The following is a 23351-nucleotide window of genomic DNA, read 5'->3' on the forward strand; positions in this document are numbered from 1 at the left end:
CCACTTTCTCCCCTCCCCCGGGTTGTTTTCAAAAGATGAGGCTTCCTGTTTTCACGGCGGGGCTGGCCCGGCCCTCTGTCCCCCCATGGCCGTCACGGCTGGCAGGGCCGCGGCAAGGCAGGAGCGGGCAGCATGCAGGCCCTCCCCATGAGCCAGCTCCCCGTCCTGCACCCACCGAGCCCTGTAAACACCACGCGCAGAGCCGGCAGCGATCTTCTCCCACAGGCAGGGGCCTCTTAATGGAACAAGTAAATAGGCGACCCATCCTAGCTGCGGACAGCCACTCACCCTCGGAGCGGACTCCCTCCGGGGCGGAGAAGAGGGCCCCTTCCACCTCCTCTCCCCCCGCCCTCCCCACCCCCAGCGGTGGGGCCTGAGCCGTCGCCTGGATGCCCTGGGCTGGAAGTGAAGGGTCCCCACTACGACACCAGGGTCCACCATGCCTGTCCAGTCCCTTGTGGCTGGAGCTGCCAGCACACTGTCTGGCCCGTCCCCAGCCGCCACTGCCCCGGACAGGTCACAGGTTGATGACCAGGTCCACCATGCTGCCGAGAGGCCCAGACCCCTCCCTGTGGTCATCCCTGAGACCAGGAGGGCCTGAGGCAGTGCCCTGCCGGCCAAGCTGGGATGATGTGTGTATGTGTGTGTGGGGGGGGGGGAGTGTCAACCAGGTTCATCTGCCTCGTATCCCGGGGGTCTCACACATCTGGCTAAGAGTTCTGCAGCTGTTACAGAAAAAGCTGAAAACCAGTGGGTCGGGGAAAGGAACTCAGTTTCTGGGCGATGCGTCCTAGCTGGACACCAGGCACTGTCCAGGTCACCTCCCGTAACTCTTACACGGTTTCTGGGGGGTGGGGGTGGGGCGGTGAGGGGACAGAGGCTCCAAGGAGAGCCAGGAGCAGCCCTGGACGCCCACCCAGCTCCGAGGGCTCCCCCCGGCCCTGACCCGCCCGGGAAGCCAGGGCACTGGCAGGGCCCGAAGATCGGGCCACAGGGGGTGGCCAAGGTCCTGGACCCAGGGTCCTGAAGGCCTGGGCGCCCAGGAGGAAGAGCACAGTGAGCAGAGGAACGCCAAGGGGGGAAGGTCCCCGTGCGACAGGGTGGAATCCCTCTGATCCGCAGCCCGAGGTCCCCTGGAGCGAAGGCCCGCAGCTCCGGGCAGGTCCAGACTGCTTTCCTGCTCCTCGGGCACAGCTGTGCAAGACCTGACTTTCCCTCACCAGGCGGATTCAGCAACCTGGGCCACGGCTCTCCCTCCAGCACGATCTGGGTGTCGAGGCCCCTGCCGTCCTGGCAGGCGGCGTACCCACCCACCGCCCGGCACCACTGCGTGGGCACACCCTTCCTCCCTCCTTCCTCCCTCACGACCGTCCCATGTGTAGGCGGAATGCAGTTTCCCGTGCGTTTATTTGCTTAACTTATTATTTTGAAACACTTTCAAACTCACAGAAAACTTGCAAGCAGAGTACAAAGAACCATTTGTTTAGGACGGCAATGACCTAAAAAAGGAAGCCGGGAGGACAGACAAAAACACCTCTTGCCCCCAACTGGAATCGACCAGACAGCACTGTCCTCCGATACGAGGGGCTCCACGACGCCCCCTTGTCCTATAAGGATGCTCAGCTAGTGCTGGCTAGGCCCACGCCTGCCTCTCAGAGGTGGTCGACTGACACCTCCAATGGCCTGGGTCCCCTGGTGCTGCCCAAGGCCCATCCACCCTGACCAGATGACAAGGCACCACGGAGCTGGAAGGCGCCCAGTTACTATCTTCTTCCCAGAGTCCAGGCTCCAGTGTCCTGCACCAGCCAAGTCTGAACATCTAGGGGACCTAACAGTTGCCCCCCCCCCATCATTCTCAAGCTAGGCACCCAATGGTTGGCATGCAGAGAACTTTTATTTTAAACCTATCGCATAAATATGGCAGGAGCAAAGCTCTAAAGGGAGAACTCGCCCATATCCTCACCTCCTTGACCAATCAATCACCTAGGTTCGTTTTCCCACAATCCCAGAAGTCCCTCTTCTGTGACCATGTAACTAAAACCCCAGAGAAGGAGGCAGCATAACCAGGGCACCAGGAATCACACCCGCCTGTGTCCACACCCCACGGCCATGGGATGCTGCTACCCCTCCTGTCAAGAGGCAGAGTTGAGTCCTAGTTCTCCACCACCCTGGACCTGGGCCGGTCCTGGGACCCGCTTTCACCGATATGGCAGAGGTGATGGGGTGTTGAGTTCCACAGCCCAGACCTCAAGAGGACTTACAGCTTCCACCTTTGTCCTTGGAACCCAGCCTGTGTGAAGGTGCTCAGGCTGGACTGTGGAATGAGGGCTGATCACAGGGAGAGAGAGGTCCCAGCCTTCCACTGTCCCCAACAGGTGACAGCAACAGAAGAACCATCCACCAACACACAGAGTCACAAGAGATTAAATCGTACTGTTTGAAGTCACTCAGTGTGGGGATGCTTTGTTACACAGCAAGAGATGACAGATATAAGTCCCAACACGTGCAGCTCTGTGTGTCACTCTTTCTACTTATGAGCTTGAACCCTGTGGCTACATAATCTTCACGGTTACCATGTGCTGATTACATCATAGTCCACCCGGCCAATGTAACCCTTTTCCTACTGTGGGACTAGTTTAGTCTGTTTCCAGCTTTCCACTGTTGTGAATACAATGAATCGGCTCATAAAATAATACCAAGAGGAAAAGGGGAAAAAAAAGTCCTATTTCCTTAGGAAAATCTAGGGTGGGATTCCTGGGTCTCAGCTTATAAACATGTTAATGACTCCTGAACAACGCAGACACTGAGAATTCAGAGAAAGGGGCTGGGAATAAACTTGGCTTTGCAGAAACCAGGGATCCACGTCCTGACGCGAGGCCAGCTCAGCCATATTTCCTGAACCTGGCAAAATTCAAGGCAATCTGCTTATTCTAGAAAATGACCCAGGTTTCCAGGAAAGGGCCCATGCCTGGGCGTCTCAGTCACTGCCTGATTCCTGGACTCCCTGGCCCCACAGCCCCCTGACACATCCCTGTCCCCCAAGGCAGGCTCCCACCCCAATTCCCGAACTTCTGACTGCAGGGCAGGACCACAGCGCACCCCAGGGCTGAGCCCAACACTGCCGGTGCTGCCAGGAAGAAGGCACCCCCCCCCCCACCCCATTCCACTCAGGAAGCAAAGAGCAAAGTGTCAAAACCAAGCAAGGACAGGTGTGCCTGTCCCACCCCCACGCGGCCCTCGCCACTGACTTGCTCGGGGGCAGGCAGACCACCCAGAAAGCCAGGCCACCATCTCCCGGGAACCTGATCGGAGGTTCGCCACACCCCAGGAGCGGCTGGCTCAAGTTTCCCTGGCAGAGAAGGTGGCTGGAAACAGCGGTGGGACGCGCCACCAGAAACACCCCTTTCGAAGAACTCCCGCCCTGTTCACCAGCACCTGCTACGTCCCAGAGGGCTGCGCTGAGGACAACAGCGCCCTCTCCCATCCCCCAGCAACAGCCGCTGAGTGCTGCCCCGGGCGCGCCCGCAGGCGGGTCCTGGTGGCAAGGGGTCCGCAGGAAGAGCATCACAGCCAGGCTCACAGCCGCCAAAGGTGGAAACAACCCAAGCGGCCCTCAATGGGTGAATGGAGAAGCAAAACGCGGTCCCTCCACACAAAGGAACATTATTCAGCCTTAAAAAGGATGTGGACGAACCCTGAAGACACTGTGCTTCGTGAGATAAGCCAGACACAAAAGGACAAGTGCTGTAGGATTCCACGGCTGTGAGGGGCCTGGAGCGGGCGGAGCCACGGAGACGGAACGTAGAGCGGGCGCCAGGGGCTGGGGGAGGGGGAGTTCGTGTTTAATGGGGGCAGTTTCAGGAGGAAGACGAAACGTTCTGGAGTTGGACGGGGGTGGTGGTTGCACGACAAGGAGAGGGTACGTCACGCCACTGGGGTGTCACTTAAATTCTTTATGCCAATTTTAAATGAAAAAGAACAAAAGCGAAGTTCTGTGACAGACAAAAGTCTTGCCTCTAACCCCTTCCAAATCCAGGTTTGGACAACGCACGTGCAAACCCAGGCTCCGAGCCAGCGCACCGCCTCACCTCACCCCACCCCTGCTGACAAAACGAGCGGGTCGTTCCGGGGACCGAGTCTGTCTCTCTGTCTGTTTCTCTGCTCCAAGGAGGAAGCTGTGCCACGCACCCTGCCCAGCCGACGCCACCCTGGAGGAGACACAGGACCCCGATCTCCAGGAGGGGCCCCCCCACCCCCGCCGACCCCCGGCCACCACCCCGGGACAGCACACACTGGGGTCCTCGGAGCCACGTGGAGACTGCCGGGCCGGGAAGGGCGGGGGGCCGCGCGGGCGCTGGGCTCAGCTCTCGGGGGCCCTTTTCCTCTGCTTCATGCCCTGAGGTGTCATCTAAGATGTCATTTGAAAAGAAGCGCTGTGCTCCTGGAACAAAACCAAGGCATTTGAAAAATCACTGCTTGGAAACGGACTCTGGGCGTTTCCAACTCTGATGGAAAAAGGCAGCTTCTCATCTTCCACTGCAGCCCCTCAAAAAAAAAACCCCACACGTCCAGCCTGCTGAGGCAGCCGCCAACAGCCTCCCCGCTACCTGTCCTGACACCAATAAGCCCAGGATAACACGCGTGACGAGGTGCCGAGGGCCGCCGGCAGCCGGGCTCAGCGCTTGGCCCGCGTGCACCCTCTCACCGGACCTTCACACATGCCCCCGAGCAGGTGACTGCTCTGATGTTTAGTGTGCAGATGAGGAAACGTAACCATCCTTCTCGGATTCTCAGACACACATTTTCCAAAAAAAAAAAAAAGTGTTTATTGGCCGTGCCACGCGGCAGGTGGGATCTTAGTTCCCCGACCAGGGATGGAACCCGTGTCCCCTGCCGTGGAAGCCCGGAGCCCTAACCACTGGACCACCAGGGAAGCCCCCTCCCCCCACCCGCCCCTAGAAATTTCGATGTGACTGGAAGTGGGATCTCCTGCTCCTCCCGCCTCTCGTGACGCTACCTGGAAGGCAGCGTGGCCTTCCTTCCCAGTGGCCACCAGCGAACGGGGTGCCTTGTCATCGAGGGAGCGTCGGCTGAACGCAATGACCAGTGACGTCCCCAGCTCTGTGTCCCTCGAGGGCGGGGCTCTGTACACCCCTCAGCCCAGCCCCTGCCTCACCCAGTCCCCGGCGCTCAGGAGCTGGGTGAGCAGCACTGCCACCCACAGCCTGGCCAGCGCCCGCCTGGGCCTGGGCCTTTCCCACTCAGCCCAGGGCTCTGAGGGTCCCGAGGGCGGCAGGGGTCAGTGCATCTCCTCCGGGATGGCTGCCCCGCGACCGCCAGGCCCCACCCGACGAGCGAGGGGACCTCGGGCAGATGAGCCCACACGTGGAAGGCTCTCGTGGGGCCTCCCCAGGATGCCCTGGCGGGGGCGGGGGGGGGGGAGGCCTGGAAGCCTCCTGAGAGAGCATTGTCCCTTCTCACGCCTTCTGTAGCCCCCGCCCTCCCAGCAATGGAGAGAAAGCCCGCCGGCCCGTACACCTCCGCGGCCTCGGTGGACGAGACACTGATGTATGCCCAAGCAATCCGTCCCGAGGTCTGGGTACGACTCGGCACTGGGTGTGCAGCGTGCAGCTGCCACCGCTCCTGGCCCGACAGCAGGTGCATCCCGTGTGCTCCTCAGACGAGGGGATGAGCCAAAGGACAGAGTCATAAACACCCGTGTCCGTCAGCACCAGGGCCCGTGGAGGTCACGGGGGGGGGTGGGGCGATGCTCACGGGAGGGCCCACCTGGCACCAGAAGCCCCTGCATTCCTGGGGCCAAAACTGTGCTTGAGCGGGTCCGCCCAGCCCCCGGGGGCGCCGTCTAGGCCCCGCAGCCTGTGGGTCCGGCGCACTTGCAGCGACAGCGCTGACAAGCTTCCAGAAGCCGCGTGGTCCCTGCTGAGGCCCGGGGCCCGGACAGCGGGCGTCCCCGTAGGCGCCACACACGGCAGCGGTTCCCGGGGACACGTGGCAGCAGCCTCAGGCCAAGGGCAAGGGACAGCAAAGGGTCCACCTGTGAGCACAGCCCACCCTGCAGGCCCTCCCCGCCGCGCCTCCGCCACACCGACCGCCGCCGCTCGGGCTTCACGCTGTGGTCCACGTGCCGGGCAGCCTTCCTACTGCCTCAGCCCCCGCCCCGGGGCCAGGCCCGTCCGCCAGCAAAAATGACAACGGGAACCCGGTAGCTGGACTCACGGGGAAGAGGGAGGCACCCGGGAGGCTGCAGGCCCCTCTCGGAGGTTGAAGGGTCCGCCCTCCCACCCACCTGCCCCTCTGGGATCCAAACCCTTGGGGGAGGCCGAGGGCAGGGCAGCAGGGACCCCAGTTACGGGGAAGGGGGGCCAGGAGAGAAAGGGATTTGTTCCCTGGCACCCTGCGGGGAGTAGCCCCAAACCCAGAGAGAAAGGCCTGGGCTTGGGGAGGAGCTGGGGACATATGAGGAGCAGCTCCTCACCCTCCATCTGCCCCCCAGCGTGCTGAGTGGCCTGGAAGACAGGCCTTCCAAAAGAAACCATAGAAAAGGGTGGTGTCCACCAAAAGCGACATACCGTAGACCTCATTCGTACGCGATGTCCAGAAAAGGCAAATCCACACAGAGAGAAAGAGATGAGCCGTGTCCGGGCTACGGGGAAGGATGAGGAGACTGCTGAGGGGTGCGGGGTTACTTCAGGGGCGACGACGGCGTTCTGTAGAGAGTGGCAGCGGCTGCATCACTCCATCTGTGGATCTATAAAGGCCACTGACCGTACGCGTGCAACGGGGGAACTAGACAGGACGTCAGTTACATCTCAGCAAAGCTGTTAGAACAGAACAGAGAGGAAAAGGACCACGTCCACCCACCAGGTGATGACAAACACCTCCGTTACAAGAGGAAACAAGGTATCGATGCACTCCACCCCCTACGTCAGTCACAAGTGCCCTCCCGAAGTGAGCGGAGCTGGACCCAAAAGGCTCCGCATTGTAGGATTCCATTTATCCCGCATTCGGGAAAAGGCAAAAACAGGGAGAGAACGCACATCAGTGGTTGCCAGGGGCTGTGGGTGGGGTGGGAGAGGTGTACACAAGGGACACAGGGATGGAAGCTTCTGGGGTGATGGAACTTTTTGGGGTGATGGCAATTTCTGGGGTGACGGACCTGTTATGCATCTTGACTGTGGTTACACAGAACAGTACACCAAAAAGAGTGACTTTTACTGTCTGTGAATTGCATTTCAATGCACATACACCGCTACTGACATCATAGCATCTTTTGAATCTTAAGCATTTTTTAAAAAGAACAGATAACTTACATGTATTTTTTTAACCCGCAACTTCAAATTTCGTTTTCCTAACATGGACAGAATTTCTATGGTAGAAATCTAGGGGCTTCCCTGGTGGTGCAGTGGTTAAGAATCCGCCTGCCCATGCAGGGGACACAGGTTCAAGCCCTAGGTGGGGAAGATCCCACATGCCACGGAGCAACTAAGCCCGTGCACAACTATTGAGCTCTAGAGCCCGTGAGCCACAACTACTGAGCCCATGTGCCGCAACTACTGAAGCCCACGTGCCTAGGGCCCTTGCTCCACAACAAGAGAAGCCACTACAATGAGGAGCCTGTGCACCACAATGAAGAGTAGCCCCCGCTCGCAGCAGCTAGAGAAAGCCCGTGGGCTGCAACTAAGACCCAACGCAGCCAATAAATAAGTAAATAAATAAATATTTTTAAAAAAATCTATCAAAAGAGAAAAGGGAATTAATTGAAAAACGAATAGGTGAAAAATTTGCAACTGTGTGTGGTGATGGGTGTTAACTAAACTTACTACAATAATCATTTTGCAACACATACATATTATTGTGACACTGTACAGCTAAAACAAACACAATGTTAAATGTTAATTATATCTCAATAAAAATGAATAAACAACAAATAGCTGAAGGAGGAGACAAATAAATGTAAAATTCTGATGTTAAAAAAAGAAAAGAGGAACTTGCCTGCAAGCGCAGTGGGTAAGAATCCACTGGCCAATGCAGGGGACACGGGTTCCATCCCTGGTCTGGGAAGGTCCCACGTGCTGTGGAGCAACTAAGCCCGTGCGCCACAACTACTGAACCTGTGCCCTAGAGCCCTGGAGCCACAACTACTGAGCCCGCGTGCTGTAACTACTTAAGCCCACAGACCTAGAGCCCATGCTCCACAACAAGAGAAGCCACCACAATGAGAAGCCCGCGCACCACAAACCCTGCTCGCCACAACTAGAGAAAAGCCCGCGTGCAGCAATGAAGACCCAATGCAGCCAAAAGTAAATTAAAAAAAAAACTCCCCCCCAAAAAAACCAAACTAAATCCCTGAATCTGGAGACTCATGTTCATGGCAGCGTGACTCACAACAGCCCAAAAGTGGAGGCAACACAAGTACCCATCCACAGGTGAACGGAGAAGCAAAATGCGGTCCAACCACACAATGGAATATATAAAATCCAGCCTTAAAAAGGAAGGAAACTGTGACACCTGCTACAACATGGATGAGCCTTGAGGACGTTATCCTCAGGACAGAAGGACAAATACTGTAGGATTCCACCTACATGATGTCCCTAGAGTCAGATGCACAGAAACTGAAAGGAGAAGGGTGGTCGCCAGGGGCCGGGGGAGGGAGTACAGGGGCGGGGGGGAGGGGGGAGCAGGGGGGGTATTAGTGTTTAATGGGGACAGAGCTTCAGTTTGGGAAGATGAAAAGTTCTAGGGGCAGGTGGTGGAGACAGTTGCACAACAGTGTGAATGTACTTAATGCCACTGAGCTGTGCACTTAGAAATGGTTAAGTTGGTCAGTTTTATGTAATGTGTGTTTTACCGCAATTAAACAAACAAACCCCAGTGACTCTCTCCCACTGTCCTAAGTGACCGTGTGCTCCGGGGCTGGCGAGGTGCTGACATCGAAGCCCCGGCCACGGCCTTCACGCAGCCGCAGACCTGCCACACCACGTGGACGCACGCCAGCGGGGAGGGGGGCCCTGGGGGAACAAGGGCTGCTTGTCTCTGCCCTTCCAGCTGTGGGTTTGCAGACAGAGGCCCCACCGCGGCCCAGAGGAGCCACGCGAACTGCAAAGATCCACCAACACCAGTGCTCCAGCGCATCTGCTCTGCGGACACGGAACTCCACACTGTCCGGACCGCTGCTCACCAGCGGGAATCCGTGAGCCAAGAAGCAAAGGTGAGCACAGGCAGGCCACCTGCTCGGCCCGAGCGAGGCCGGCAGCCGCCCAGCTGGGGAGGAGTTCTGTCCCGAAGGGGCCCTGGAACCCACAGTGGCCCGGGCAGGGCACCGAGCAAGGGCCGTGCCTATAGGGTGGCTCTCCCATCCCACACTCACCCCACCCTCCATGCAGGCATCACTGGCGGGTTTCCCTGGCCCAGGGTGGGGGCACACCAGACCTCCCCAACCTCATCGCCAGGCAGTCCCTCGCCCCAAAGCCATGCTCCAGCTGTCCCAAGCCTCGCAGAACCCTGCTGTCCCGCTCCTCCAGGCCTCTGTGTGCCCAGAATGCCCCCTCTCCTTCCCCCACAACGGCCTAAACCACTCCTCTCCAGTGGGGTCCATCCAAGACCCAACCAATGGGCCGCCCCCTCCATGATGCCTTCCTCGAGCTAAGCCAGCAGAGTTAGCCTCTTTTTGGTGCCCACCTGGTACTGACCTCCACCGCAGCCCCATTCATCAGTGTCTATGGGCTCCTTGGGGTCAAGGACTGTGTCGAGGCCTGAGCGCAGGGCCTGGACCCCAGTGGTGCTACTCAAATGAATTCAGATGAAGACATAGACGGGTGGTTGGATGATGGATGGATGGATGATGGGTAAATGGATGGATGGATGTTTGGATGATGGATGGATGGAGCTACAGAATAAATGCTGTGTCCCCCTAAAATCCATGTGTCAGAACCTAATGCCCAATGTAATGGTGTCAGGAGGGGGGCCTTTGGAGGTGACTCAGTCGTGAGGGTGGAACCTTTGTGAATGGGATTAGTGTCCTTATATAAGAGACCCCAGAGAGCTCCCTCACCCCTTCCCACGTGAGGACACAGTGAGAAGAAGGCCATCTGTGAACCAGGAAGTGGACCTTCACCAGACGCTGAACCTGTTGGCATCTTCATCTTGGACTTAGAGCTTCCGACACTGGGAGAAATAAATTTCTGTTGTTTATAAACCACCCAGTCTGTGATACGCTGGCAGAGCAGCCCAACTGGACAAAGGCAGATGACTGGATGGGTGGATAATGGATGGAGGGATGGATGGAAGGATGGAGGATGGAGGGATGGGTGACGGGTGGAGTGGCTCAAGTACAGCTCGGCTTTCCCAGAACATCTGCTACTAGGGAACAAATGAGCAAGATCTGACTCACACATATTTGGAGCTTGAGAAAGATTCAGGATTCCAACACCCTGTTCTCTCAAGGTGAAGGGTTCTCTCTTACAACTTTGATCAATAAATGACTATTTTCTTAACTTTTTATTATGGGACATTTCATGCACATACAAAATCGAGAGCACAGTATCACGAATGCCATTCCCGTCACCCAGCTTCAACCGCTGTGAACCCATAGGCAGCCTGGTTTCAGGGGATAACCATTCGGAGGCAGCCGGACGCGGGGGAGAGACAGGGCACTGTTGGTGACCGCTCCCCACCCTCGCGACTTCCTGGGGGAAGGAGGCCCCATGGGGACAGAAGGACGGACCCTACCTGCCTCACAGGTTCTGTGAGGAAAGCTCCCAAGGGCTTCCCAGAAAAGGGACACCCACACGCGGCTCTCTCATCTCATTTCACAATCATCCGGAATTAGGAGGAGTGCACTGCAGGACGGCAGTCAGCAAACTCCGGCCCATGGGCCAAACCCAGCCCGTCGCTACCTGTTAGTGTGACCCAGGATCCGAGAACAGATCTTATCATGATTTTTAAACAATTACATTTTAAACAGTTATATAACTACCTACCTAACAGCCTCAATTTCGCCTCTCAGCCGCTAAGCCTAAAGTAGCTACTCTCTGGCCCTTACGGAAAGGTCGGCCCCCCCAATACTGCAGAGCGAAGAACAGAGGCTCACGTAACCACCCTTGGTTCAAATCCAGGCTCCGCCGTGGAAGCTTCTGACCCATTTAAGTTCCTGCCGTCTGAGCATCCGCACGGTGGGTACCACCCAGCTCCCTGCAGGGTGGAGTGCCGCTCAGATCCCAGAAGGCACACAGGAGTCCATTACACAGCGCAAAGCCAAACCCAAGTGCCAAGTTCCAGTAAGGGGAGGGGTCCGCTCTCCTGCAAGACTGCCAGAGAGGGAATGCTGGCACCTCTGGGGGTCCCTGGGAATCCCAGCTGAGCCCACCAAACAGGAAGTCCTGAAGGAAAGCACGGACTTCTGGGGAGGCATCTGAGCCCCACGGCAGTGCAGACGGTCAGCACGGTCTCCTTCCCCTCCCTGTGTCCTTCAGACTGACCAACCCATCCCTGGGGCTGGCCAGCCCGGACACAAGACAGTCCCTGCTCTGGGGGAGGCCGAGGTGCTCAGAAAGTGACAGGGACCAGACAGAGAGCTTCCCCTCAGACTCCGACCCCAAGTGGGGCCTGGGAGGCAGCCGGAGGCTGAAGGACGGGTCACCTGTGATGCAGGGAAACAATGGCCCCAAGGTACCAAACGTCCTCCAACCCCACAGCACAGCGATGCTGCAGATACGGCCATGCACGCAAGCCCCGCTGTCTCGGGGCCGGCCTCAGCACACGCGCTCCTGACCGCGCAGCGCTGTGCTCCGGCTGGCAAGACACCAGTTGGCAGCTCCAGGCCTCCCCCTGCCAACCACCTGCCTGGACACCACCACCTCTGCCCTGGCAGATGCCCTCCACACTGCCCTCACCCCCTCCCACACTGACAGCTGGGCCTCCCACTGTCCACGCTATGCCTTTCAGCACACTGCCCAGGGGACTGCCCAGGGGACACCCGCACAGCCTGAGCACCTGTGCCTGCCCTGGGGGCCGACCCGAGGGCTGGCCAGTGAGCGTTCGGGAGATGACAGACCAACCAGCAGTGAAGCATCCTGGTTCCCGTGAAACGTACACACAGAGCCAGAGCCACCCTCTGGCCCTCCGCGGGCTCCTCGGATCCGTCACTGCAGGCAGCTAGACCCAGCTGGGGTCTTGCGGGAAGACGGCTTCGGGACACCTGCCAGGAAGGTTTTCCAAGTGATTTGCTGGCAACTCAGAGCAACGTGAGTTAATTTTACCCGCAAACACAAAACTAAAGAAATCTTAAAGATGCTACCATGCAGCTTCCTCATTCACAGGGGACGTCAGGGTGGAAGTGATTTACCCAGAATCAGAACAGCGGCTGCTGGTACAGCCAAGACGGGCAGCACAGAGGCAGGGGGAGCAAGTGGGCGCCCCAGCTCTACAACCCAGCAAGCTCTGACGGTCACAACTGCAGGCGTGCTGGCTCTCACCTGCAGCAAGCACTTAAACGTAAGACGTACCCACCACAGTGGAAGACAAATCACCAGCGCTGAGAAGTGTCCGTCCCTCTCCTTTCCTCCCCAAGCCCATGATTCCACGCTGCCCCCGCTCCAAACAGGTCCTTCCTGTAGGTCGTGCCCCTCCCTACAGCCTACACAACCATGTAGCCTACACAACTGCACAGCCTACACAACTGCACAGCCTACACAACTGCACAGCCTACACAACTGCACAGCCTACACAACCATGTAACCTACACAACTGCACAACCTACACAACTGCACAGCCTACAGGCTCCAAGTCCTCAGGGACAGGGAGGTGTCTGACCTGACAAGCCCAGAAGCATCCTGCAGCCCTGGCCCGGCCTCTGCCAGCTTCTGCTACCTGACTGCAGCCTGCGGAGTCAGCGTCTCAGCCTAGCAGTCAGAATGAAGGGCCTCTCCCAGGCAGCCAGCGGCCGGGTCTCAGCCCTCTGACCTTCCCCACCGCCCTACCGGGGCTTCTGCACCCCGAGACTGCAGACGTAGCGGGGATTAACAGCAGTGCAGGGCCACGGAGCAGGGGAAGCTGGGAGGTGACGAGCAGGGCCAGGGCCAGGTCTCCGACCCTTCCCCACCCCGCCTTCGGGAGTCTCGCTGGCCCCTCCGCACCGACAGCGACACGCACCACCTGGCCGCTGACAAAATACCACGTGAGGGGAACCCAAACTGACGTGAATTATCACACCTTGATTATTCAGAGCCGGATTCCAACAGCGGCTGCCCAGCTGCCTCGGGGGACAAGGGGGCCCATCCACCCCCCCCTTGACAAGATGCTGTCCCACAGGGCCTCGCAGAAGGTGCACACAGGCATGGTGGTCTCGGATCTAGACCATCCCCACCTCCCCAGGGGCCCCAGAGCCGACACCTTCACCCACGTTCCTAGGGGAGAGAGTGGAAAGCTTTCAGAAGTCAACACTCATAAGTGAGTCAAGATCTGAGTAAAAACGAACCCTGCTTTTGCACACACTGGCTCACACACACACCCAGAGGCTGAGCATCTCCTAAGACAGTTCACAGGTCAGGTCACCGGGGCTTCCAGCCAATCAGACAAGAGCTCTGAGCCCAGCACGGGGACCCCCACGCCTCAGAGAGGACAGGCACGACTGGCCCGATCTGTGTGTCCCCACTCACAGCACAGCTGCTCCATGACATCGGGGAAGGCCGGGGATGAAGGCCACCCCATCTATTCAACCACGAGCCTGCAGGTTCCCCAGCCCGTCACCTAAGGCATCGGATGGCTCAGTTATGGGGGGTCCCCGCTGCTCCTCCTTGGGGACCCCTGTGAGGGCCGGCACTGTGCAAGACACAGCCCGCTCCCCGAGCACCAGCTGCCTCCCCCTCGAGCAGAGGCCTCAGTCAGCTCGGCCTGGTCGGGGTCCTGCTGTCCAGCCACCACCCAGGCCTGAGGGAGAACCAGTGACATCACGCTGAGAAGAAAGACACAAGAGGACAAGGGCTGTACGAGTCCACTTCCGAGAGACCCCGGAGCAGATCCCCAGAGACGGCAGGTCAATGGCAGTGCCGGGGCTGGGGAGAGGGCGCGGGAGTTACTGCTTAATGGGGACAGAGCCTCACTTGGGGAAAATGAAAAGGTTCTGGAGCGGGTGGTGGTGATGGTTGCACAACAGTGTGAATGTACCTGATGCCACTGAGCTGGACGCTGAAAATGGTTCGGATGCTACATGGGGCCCAGCCGTCCTGTGTCCCCCCCACATGACCCAGGGCGGCACCCCCTGCTCGGCGGCACCCTGGGCAGCCCGCACAGCAGCCTGGGGCGGGCAGCACACGAGCCACCCTCATGGCTTCCCGTCTTCCTCCCACTCTCCACCGAAGTAAGAAAGTCTGTGGTTCTTACTTCCTCTTTATGGCCCCACAATCACTGAAAACAAGAACCATGTGGTTCGAAGCTTTCCCTCTACAAACTTGGGGGTGGTGGGCCCTATGAGAAAAATCAAGCCGTCTCTCTCTCCCTGCAGCTCCTAGTCTCCCAGGCCCCCAGGAACGCGCAGGAAGACCCCATTCCACCCCACAGGGGCGGGCGCGGGCCCCAGGTGCCCTGGGCCGACGGAACAGCCCACCAGATGAAGCAGCCGGCTCTCCTTTGGGGCTACGATGCAGAAAAACAGACACATACTGTACCTTTAAGACCTAAGAACTCCACCCAGCTCAGGAGGACACACTGGCAGAGGAGAGGGAGGGGGAGGAAGGGCCCAGTAGACCCCGGGGTCCCCTTGGAACTGAGCCCAGCGGGTGAAAAGGCCTGCACTTACTGAATTATGCATTTCTCCTTTAAAATCGCTTGCTACGTGGCATCCAATCAACTGACATCAGATGCCCAAAGGGACGACTCCATGAGACCAGAGAGGAGGCCACCATCCTGGCCACTCAGGCTTCCACCAAGCCTCCAAGGAGGGGGCGTCCTCTCCAGCCGACAGAACCAAGTCCCTGCACAAAGCCACACACCAGATCCCAGGCACATCCAGGTCTCCTACCTTCAAGGTCTACATTCTTTCCCCAGACTATGTGGACATACGTTCCAGAAGGCTACCCTTGGTATGCGCACGTACGTTACCTGGCAGACCAACTGACTACGGCAGTGTCTTTTAAAGGGAGCAGGTCAGGCCCATAAAAGGAAGCAAATCGTCAAAGGTCCTTCTTACGCCTAAGAGGCACCTGTGAGGAGGACGCCCAGGGGCTGCTGGATCCCGGCTGTGCCGGCCTGGCTCCCGCAGCAGCTGGGGAAGCAGGGCTCTCCCTCGGTCCAGTGTCCCCACGCGGTCTCCTGGCTACAGACGGCTCCCTGGGCCACGCGCTGACCCCTCTGTGCAGGTGGCTGGCCACCTGTGTCACCATTTCCCAGCCAGCCCCTGCCCCTGTGCCCCTCCCAGGACTGCCTGCAGCAGAGCCGGTCAGCATCAGGACCCCATCCCAGCGCCCTGACCGCTGGAGGGAAGAGGCGGATGGACAGGCAGCATCCTTCCAACACGTCTGTCCTCTTGGGCCCTCGGCCACCCGACCTGCTGGAGGAATCTCAGCCAAGGAGCACGTACAGTTAAGACATTTTCTGGGAGGTTTTTTGTTTGTTGATCAAACGACTTAGCAGGTCCCCTCCACCCCTGGGGAGGTCACTCGGTGCCCACTCTCACGCGGCGGGCATCACCCCCCCAGCCCAGGAGACAGGCCAGCGCCCGCCCCTCCACCGACCGCCTGACCTTGGGCAGGTATGTGTGTCTCACACCCCCTCAGACCCAGACTGACAGCATATAATTAAGATAATCATCTCACTCCAGACACTTCACAAGAATGTTTCAAGGGCACATGAAACAGCCTCCGCGTGTTTATTCCCAAGTCGGGTATGCAGTCCCCGCCCCACCTCTGCAGGTGTGTCTCCCCCAGGGAACCGGGCACCGCCACCGCCCCGTCCACATTCCCATTTTGCAAGGTGGCAGCGGCCAGTGAGTGCCAGAATCCAAGATGGATGATCAGCAGGCCCAGGCTAGGGTTTTGGGAAACTCTTAGGGTTGAGCGAGAGGAGCCCAAGCCTCAGCAAGGAAGGAAAGATAACCTCCAGGTCATCTCCAAAGCTGACAAGCTTCTCTGCTGCGGCACCTGTGTCGTCAGGCCCGCCAAAATCAACGCTGATGACTAGATGGGGGTAAGCCGGCGGGCAGAGATGGGGTCTCCTTCCATCGTGACCCACAAACACTACGGTACTGAAAGACACAGACACCAAGGTAAATCTTCATCTTAAGGATCTCACCACCCTGAAGAAGGAAGCCGGACAGACACAGGATGAACAGGAAATAGCTGCAGCCACACAGCTAAAGAAAGATACACAGTCAGGGAGGACGCTAGGACATTACAAAGGTTTTGTTTGTCTGCGCTGGTTGTTTAAAGACAAGGCGTATGGAGAGAAGCCGTTCCACAAACCCGTGAATACAGGCAAGAGAGAATCTCCAGGGGACAGTGCCTGGCACTTAGTCGATGCTCAGTGAATACCTCTGAGTGACTGAAGGGGATGAGGTGGTTGCCTCGGGAAAGGAAACGTAGATACAAACCACAGAAAAGAAGAAAGACGAGGAAAAATTGTGCTAATAAATTTTAAAGAAAAAAAAAATCAAAGGGAACTCCCTGGTGGTCCAGTGGTTAGGACTCGGCCCTTTCACTACCCTGGCCCCAGCTTCGATCCCTGGTCAAGGAACTAAGATCCCACAGGCTGCGTAGCCACGAAAAAAAAAAGAAAAAGAAAAAAGAATGGAAGGAAAGGATCTTAGCAACGACAAGGGCCAGCCCCTAACTCTGTAGACGAGAGGAGAGACGTGGCCACGTGGAGTGTAAGGAAGCAGCTCTCCTGACGCCCGGGCGGGTGGTCTCGGCCCCCAACACTGCATGACGCCCCACCTGAATTCCTCCCAAAACCCGGCAGCTGCGGCCAGCACACGCACCGTCTCTCTGCTGCCCAATCAGGGACTCACTGAGTGCTGGGGCCAAGCTGTGTCCCTCCCCAAATTCACCTGTTGAGTCCCAGCCTTCAGCACCTCAGAACATGACTGTATTTGGAGACAGGCTTCTCAAGAGGTGATTACATTAAAACGGGGTTATCAGGGTGGGCCCTAATCCAATCCGAATCACGTCCTTATAAGAAGAGGAGATTTTAGACACACACAGAGCCACCAGGGGCTCACAGGCACAGAAGGACCACCACGTGGGGGGGGACCATCTACAAGCCAAGGAAAGAGGCCTCTGAAGATACCAACCCTGCCGGCATCTTGATCTTGCACTCCCAACCTCTAGAATCGGAGCGAAAATAGATTTCTATTGTTAGAGTGCCCCGGTCCGCGGCATTTTGCCCCGGACGCTAACACACTGGGCTGCTTCGAACACGCGGGTGTGAAAGCCAAGCAAACATCCCCATCACTAACAGGTGTTTTCCTAAAGAGAACACACCTACTAAAGGACCAGAGATGCGGTGTCAAGGATGAGAATGGTACCCGGTAACTTCAAAACCCTACCTGAGTGAAACAAGGCAGACCCGGAAGGACAAATGCCACCTGATTCCACTCGCGTGGGGTACGCAGGACAACTACATCCACAGAAAGCAGACAGAAAGTAGGCGGTGGCTGCCCCGGGCTGGGGGTGGAGGAAAGGTGAGTTACCGCATGACGGATACTGTTTCTGGTCGGAATGATGGAAAATTCTAGACATAGTGATGGTTACACAACAGGGTGAATGTACTGAATGCCACGGATCTAGACACGGAAAAAAGGTGAAAATGCCACATTTTGTTACATACATTTTACCACAATAAAAAAAAATCTATCACATGTTACATAAATAACTTATTTTACAGTTATGATATTTTTTCAAAAAGAAGGAAAAAAATCCTGCATGAGCCACAGGGATTGTAATTCCAGTGGGAGGGGTGGGGGGTTGTCAAGACTCCGGTGGAGTTCATCGTTAATTAAATCTGCCACCACCTCCTCCTGAGCCTTAATCTGAAACGCAGCCTCAGTCAAAACTCAGGCTTATTGTCTGGCAACTTGAGACGATGCCCACAGAACCCTCTGAAACCACAGGGCGGGCTGGACCATGGGACTCCCAGCCAGGGAGGGGAGGGGGCTACTGAAGCCAGAGCAACAGGGAGGAGTGGGGCGTGGGGGCACCTACCCCTGCAGCCCCACAATTCTACACTCCCAGCTCCTTCTTCAGTGAAAGTTCCAGAACACTTCCTTCTGTTCCCAAAACAAGACTGTCACCCTCCCCGAGCCAGAGAATCCTTGTAAAAATTCAAATTAGATTCTGTTTCCACCCTGGTGATGACTTAAACGGTCTTAGACTCCGCCTCTGTCCCCCGGGGACGACCCTGTACTCAACTTGGAGGGGACCGCAGGCTCCGGTCTAGAGATGCCGGCGGAGGCCAGGCCAGGCCTGGGTGACCTCTTCCTGCCCCACAGTTACTCAGTCCATTCAACCACCCAAGGGAACAACAAAGCCGCGATCATTCTGCCCATAACACGTCACCAGAACCCAAAGGGCAAGTTAAGCTGCTTAACAGAAATGGGAAAACAGGGCAGCCGCTCGCAGGAGCACCCAGGAAGAAACTGCGATCTGGGGTCCCACCTCGAGAGGGACAGACGGGCCTGGGGGTGCCTCGGATGTAAAAGAGGTTGTGTGGCCTCTCTTAGGAAAGAGCGGCCAAGGTCTCCAAAAGGAGTTTACGGGCAAGGGGGGTGGACACAGCCGAGGATGGCCAGCCACCCTCCCACCTTCCCTGACGGCACTCTCTCCGAACACAGAAGCGATGTGTGTGTTCCTGTCTCCCGCTCACTTACAAGCTCCCAGAGGGCCGGGACCACACTCTCTCCTTCTGTGCAGCCCGCAGGGTGGGAGGCCCGGGCTTGCACACCGCAGGGCTTGTGGCGGGTAGAGCCTGGGTGTGCAGAGCTGGAAGGGCCCCAGGACACCCCCGGTGGTATTTTTCAGGCGTGTGTGGGGCAGCGGGAAGAACATGGGCTCTGCACTGCCTCGGGGTCCGGAGGCCCACCTCTGCCACTTCCTGGGTGCATCCTTACCTGCAAATGTAGAGCAGGTGGGGGCACGGCGAGCCCGCTGGGGGCCCTGAGTGAAGCACGCTGTCACCATGCCTGGCACACAGCGGTGGGTGGTCATTTCAGCTCCTTCCCTCAACGGGGAAATACGAGAGCCCGCACAGCCAGAGGGGCTCGGAAGCCATCGGGGCCGGGCGCCCACGTCGGTGGCCGCTGCTGCTGTAGAGAGTTAGGTGACCTCCACTCCCTCCCCACAGCGACGTTCCTCACTGTCCCGCTTCAGAGGAGCAGCCCTGGCCAGCAGGCGTCTACAGAACATGGGTAAACAGGACAGAGACAGGCGGCCGGGCCAGTGGGCCCCTCCTTCCTCTCCAGCCACAACCCTCAGAGCAGCGTGCCCGGCACTGAGTTCACAGGCTCCCAGAGCTGCAACCACCAGAAGTTTCAAAACCTCACAGGAGACAGAACGTGGGACCTCGAGGACTTTCACAGAAGCATCCAGAAAGTGCTAAGCGGGGTCCAAGTTGTCAAATTCACTCCTCGGCTGGGAACCTACCCTGAGTTACCCACGGAGCTGGGATCTCCCGTCTGCAGGGGCTGAGAGGCAGGTGAGAAGCTGTGAGCTTGGGGACACAGTCAGCAGGGAGACCCCTGAAACACCTCCTCTGACGGGGCCCCAGTCCCTGGAAACTCCAGATTCCCCCAGCAAGAGGACATGGTTTCTGGTTATAGGTCTGCAGCAAAACCTCTCATTTTCTCTTTTATTAACAACGTCCTCCTGCACCTCGGCGGGCGCTGAGGGCCAGTTCAAGCTGGCTCGCTCGGCCGACAGCTGGCCAGACAGGGCTGGTGCCCAGCGACCACAGGGCGACCCTCCAGACCCCGGAGGAGCGGACGTGCCTGCAAAGCGGGCTTCTCAACACGACGGCCCCCCGCCACCCGGCCCACGAGGGACTCGGGGGATGTGGTTGGGCCAGGCCGCAGGTCCCGGCGACACACCACAGCCGCCCCAGACGCAGATGGAATCCACAGCTAAAACAAACAGGACAGGGCGCTGACTGCAGAGAGGCCGCTCCACAGAGCCCAAAACAGCCTCACTGGTTTCAAGAGAATTCTGACCAACGAAGCACACACAACTCCACCAGCAGAAAAAGAAAAATCAATGGAGCAGAAAACCAGATCAGCCCAACAGGGACCAGGACTGAGAGATTCCCCGTTGCCTCACCCCCCGCCCCCCCCCCCCCCAAATCCTCCTTACTCCAATCGCGAACGGTGCCTGGACCCAGTCCCACCACCCCAGCGCCTCACAGCATCTGTACACAGAGGTACACGCATATTATACAGGCAACCTTGACGTTTAATCCCAGGGCCAGGAATGAGACCATGGACTAGCAGCCTAAAATAAGCACCGGTGGGCAGGGAAGAGGAGGAGGCAAGAGTGCACCGAAGGATCTGAAAATGGAGCTGGGGTGAGATGCACGGAGGTGAGTAATGACGGGTGATGTCTCCCATCAAAACCTGGCAGATCAGAACGGGTGTGGCCCTGCTTCCACCCAGGGGAAAATCTTCACCCTGTGGATCTTCGGTGACCGGCTGAGTCAGAACTGCCTGTCACCTCACTTCCTCCTAATTCGTATTTTCACCTGCTCTGACCTGCACTGGGGCTGCTGGCGAGGGAGCGAACCGGACACTCCTGCAGCCTGGGAGCAGCTGGCACGTCTCGGGTTCTCCAAACATGTCATGTAACTCTTCCAGGACAGGTGGCGGGGACTGCCCAAGATGCGGCGCCATCCTGGCTAAAAGCACCCACCTAGGTGGCACACATGACCCCCTCTCTACACTATCCCTACTGCCCCAGGGGGAGGGTGGATCGGAGGGCAAGGAGATGACTGCCCAGGGCATCCCAACACACGGAGAGTACTCCTGCAAGAAGCACAGGGCTCTAGACCCAAAGGAAGGAGCCACCGACCATCCCCACAAACCACCCCTCCCACTCCGATCCCATTCCAAACACTGGGAATCTGCCTTCAGGAGAAAGGTGAGATGGAGTTTTTTCAGGCTCAGATCAGCGAGAATCCTTTCAGTCCACAACAGTATTTGAAAATCACTCCAGAAAGTATCTACCTGTTCCCCCCGCCCCGCCCCCGCATTCCCTACCGCTCAGTGGTCTCCAGCCAGGGGCAGGTGTGCCCACCAGGGTGGTGGAGGTACCCACCTGCCTCTCCATGGAAGGCGCCGTCCTGAGGCGGCCTGCCGGACAAGCTGTCCCCATTGCTGGGCCAGATCTGCCCCGTCTTGCGGACGCCCACGATGGTGGCCTCGGACACAACCACCGGGCCCTGCCGGTGCCGCTTCTGGCACTGGGGCGTGGGGGGGCTGCTGCTGTCGAAGGACTGCTGGGAGTTCTGCGAGGGTGAGCGGCTCTTGTCCTGGAACGTGCGGTAGGTGGTGGGGCTCGGGGATACGCGGCTGGACTGGCCCGAGGAGACGTCCTCCTCGCTGGACGTGAGGTTCTCGTTGGAGCTGCAGTCCGGGGTGTAGCCGCCTCCGCTGTCCTCAAAGCTCCGAGGCGAGCAGGACCTCCGGGGCCAGGTAAGGCGCTTCTCCTGCTCCGAGGTGCTCTGGCTGCGCTGGAGCGAGCCCTTGCCCTCCCCCTCCACCATCATGCCCCCGACGTAGATGCTCTGGTAGGGCTGGTACTCCAGGGGCGGCCAAAAGGGCCGGCCGCCGCCATTGGCGTTGATCAGGTTGTCCTTCAGAAACCGCGGGTTCAGCTCCGCGTCCTCATAGTCGCCGTCGAGGCCACAGCCGCCTTCGGAGGCGCGCCCGCGGTAGCAGGGCCTGGGCGCGTCCCCCGGGCCGGGCCCGGCGCCTTGCTGGGACTTCTTGCGCTCCATCTGCATGGCCTGGCTGCCCAGGGAGCTGATGCGGTCCGACACGTCCCTGTCGTTGACCTTCACCAGGCCGCGCTCGTGGTGGAACTCGACGTTCACGTAGAAGGGCTTCTCGGCATCCGCGGCCGCGGGCTGGCCGGGGCCCTTGCGGATCCTCTCGAAGTTGGAGCGCAGGGCCGCCACGCTGGGGGGGGCCCCGCGGTCGTCGCGCTCGGCGGCCGCGGCCGCCCCGGGCCTGCGCGTGGCCGCGGGCCTGGCCTTGCCCGGGGAGCCCTCCCCGTCGGGCCGGGCCTCGGGCTCGTCGGCGGGCGGCGGGGCGGCGCCGTCCGGGGGCCGCGGCGCGCGGGGCTCGGCGGCGCCGTCGGGGGGCTGCGCGGCGCGCCGGAAGCCCCAGCGCTGCCGGTCGTAGCTCTTCTTCTCCTTGGCCAGCAGCGTCTGCAGGTAGATCATGCGGAAGCGCTCCTGGTTCACCTCCTGCTCCAGGCGCCGGATGGAGGCCTTGCAGCGCTCCAGCTCCCGCTCGATGTCGCCCGCCGAGCGCAGCTCCATGCGCGGCGGCTCCGAGGCCGGGAACTGCGCCCTCCACGCCTCGGCGAAGCCCGCCGGGTCCACCATGGCGCGGCCGGCCTCCGCGGCGCCGCCCGGCCGCGCGCGGGGCCCGGCTCAGCGGCGGCGCGGCGTCCCCGCCAGGCCCGGCCCGGGGCGCCGGGCGGCCCCCATGCGCCCGGCGGGGCGGCGGCGGCGGCGGGGGAACAATGCCCGCCCCGTCCCGGGCGGCAGGTGAGGCTGCGGCGGAGGAAGGGCGCGGGGCCGCGCGCCGCTATTGTGTGCGGGGCTCCCGGCGCGCGCGGGGCGGGCGCTGCTCGGCTCGGCCGGGCCCCCTCGCCCGTGGCCGCCGCCCGCGCGCCGCTCCGCTCGGGATCCCGCGCCCGCGCCCGGCCCGCCGCTCCCGCCGCCCGCGCGCGCGGCCCGCACCGGGCGCCGCAGGAAGGGGAGGGCCGGGGGGCGGCGGCCGCGCGCGGCGCGCGGGGCGGGGGAGGGGGCCTCTTAAAGGCGCCGCGCCCCCGCCCGGCCGCGGCCCTGCCGGCGCCCCCCGCGCCGGGGGAGACCCCGGCCCGCGCTGCGGGTCCAGAGCGCCTGCTTCAGGGACCCCGGGGCCCTCGTCGCGCCCCAGCCCGGGGGGCTCCCCGCCGGCGTCGCGGCTGCGCGCGCCCCCAGCGGGCAGGTGACCCAGCGGCGCCAGCGAGCCTCTGGCGCCGGGGTCCCGGGGTGCGCGGTGAGCCCACCTCTGCCCCGCGGGATGGGCGCAGAGGTCATCGGTAGGGATCTCTCCCCGGGTCAGCCGGCACCCACGTCTCCCTTCC

At 59.7% G+C, this 23351-nt stretch overlaps 1 protein-coding gene across 5 annotated transcripts in view; it reads right to left on the minus strand.

Annotated features, from left to right (window-relative positions):
- Positions 1-22924, minus strand: part of BCR (BCR activator of RhoGEF and GTPase) — a 91916-nt gene extending 68992 nt beyond the window's left edge. For 3 of the 5 annotated variants that reach the window (XM_057744913.1, XM_057744912.1, XM_057744911.1), the window contains exon 1: positions 21309-22924. In XM_057744913.1, coding sequence (XP_057600896.1) covers positions 21309-22602 — 1294 coding nt within the window. In that variant the 5' untranslated portion in view covers positions 22603-22924. The remainder of the gene's footprint in view (positions 1-21308) is intronic. The other 2 variants (XM_057744909.1, XM_057744910.1) reach the window with 2 other exon arrangements.
- Positions 22925-23351: the final 427 nt, after the last annotated feature.

The sequence above is a fragment of the Hippopotamus amphibius genome, chromosome 8 (assembly GCF_030028045.1).
Source record: "Hippopotamus amphibius kiboko isolate mHipAmp2 chromosome 8, mHipAmp2.hap2, whole genome shotgun sequence".
Taxonomy (NCBI): Eukaryota; Metazoa; Chordata; class Mammalia; order Artiodactyla; family Hippopotamidae; genus Hippopotamus; species Hippopotamus amphibius.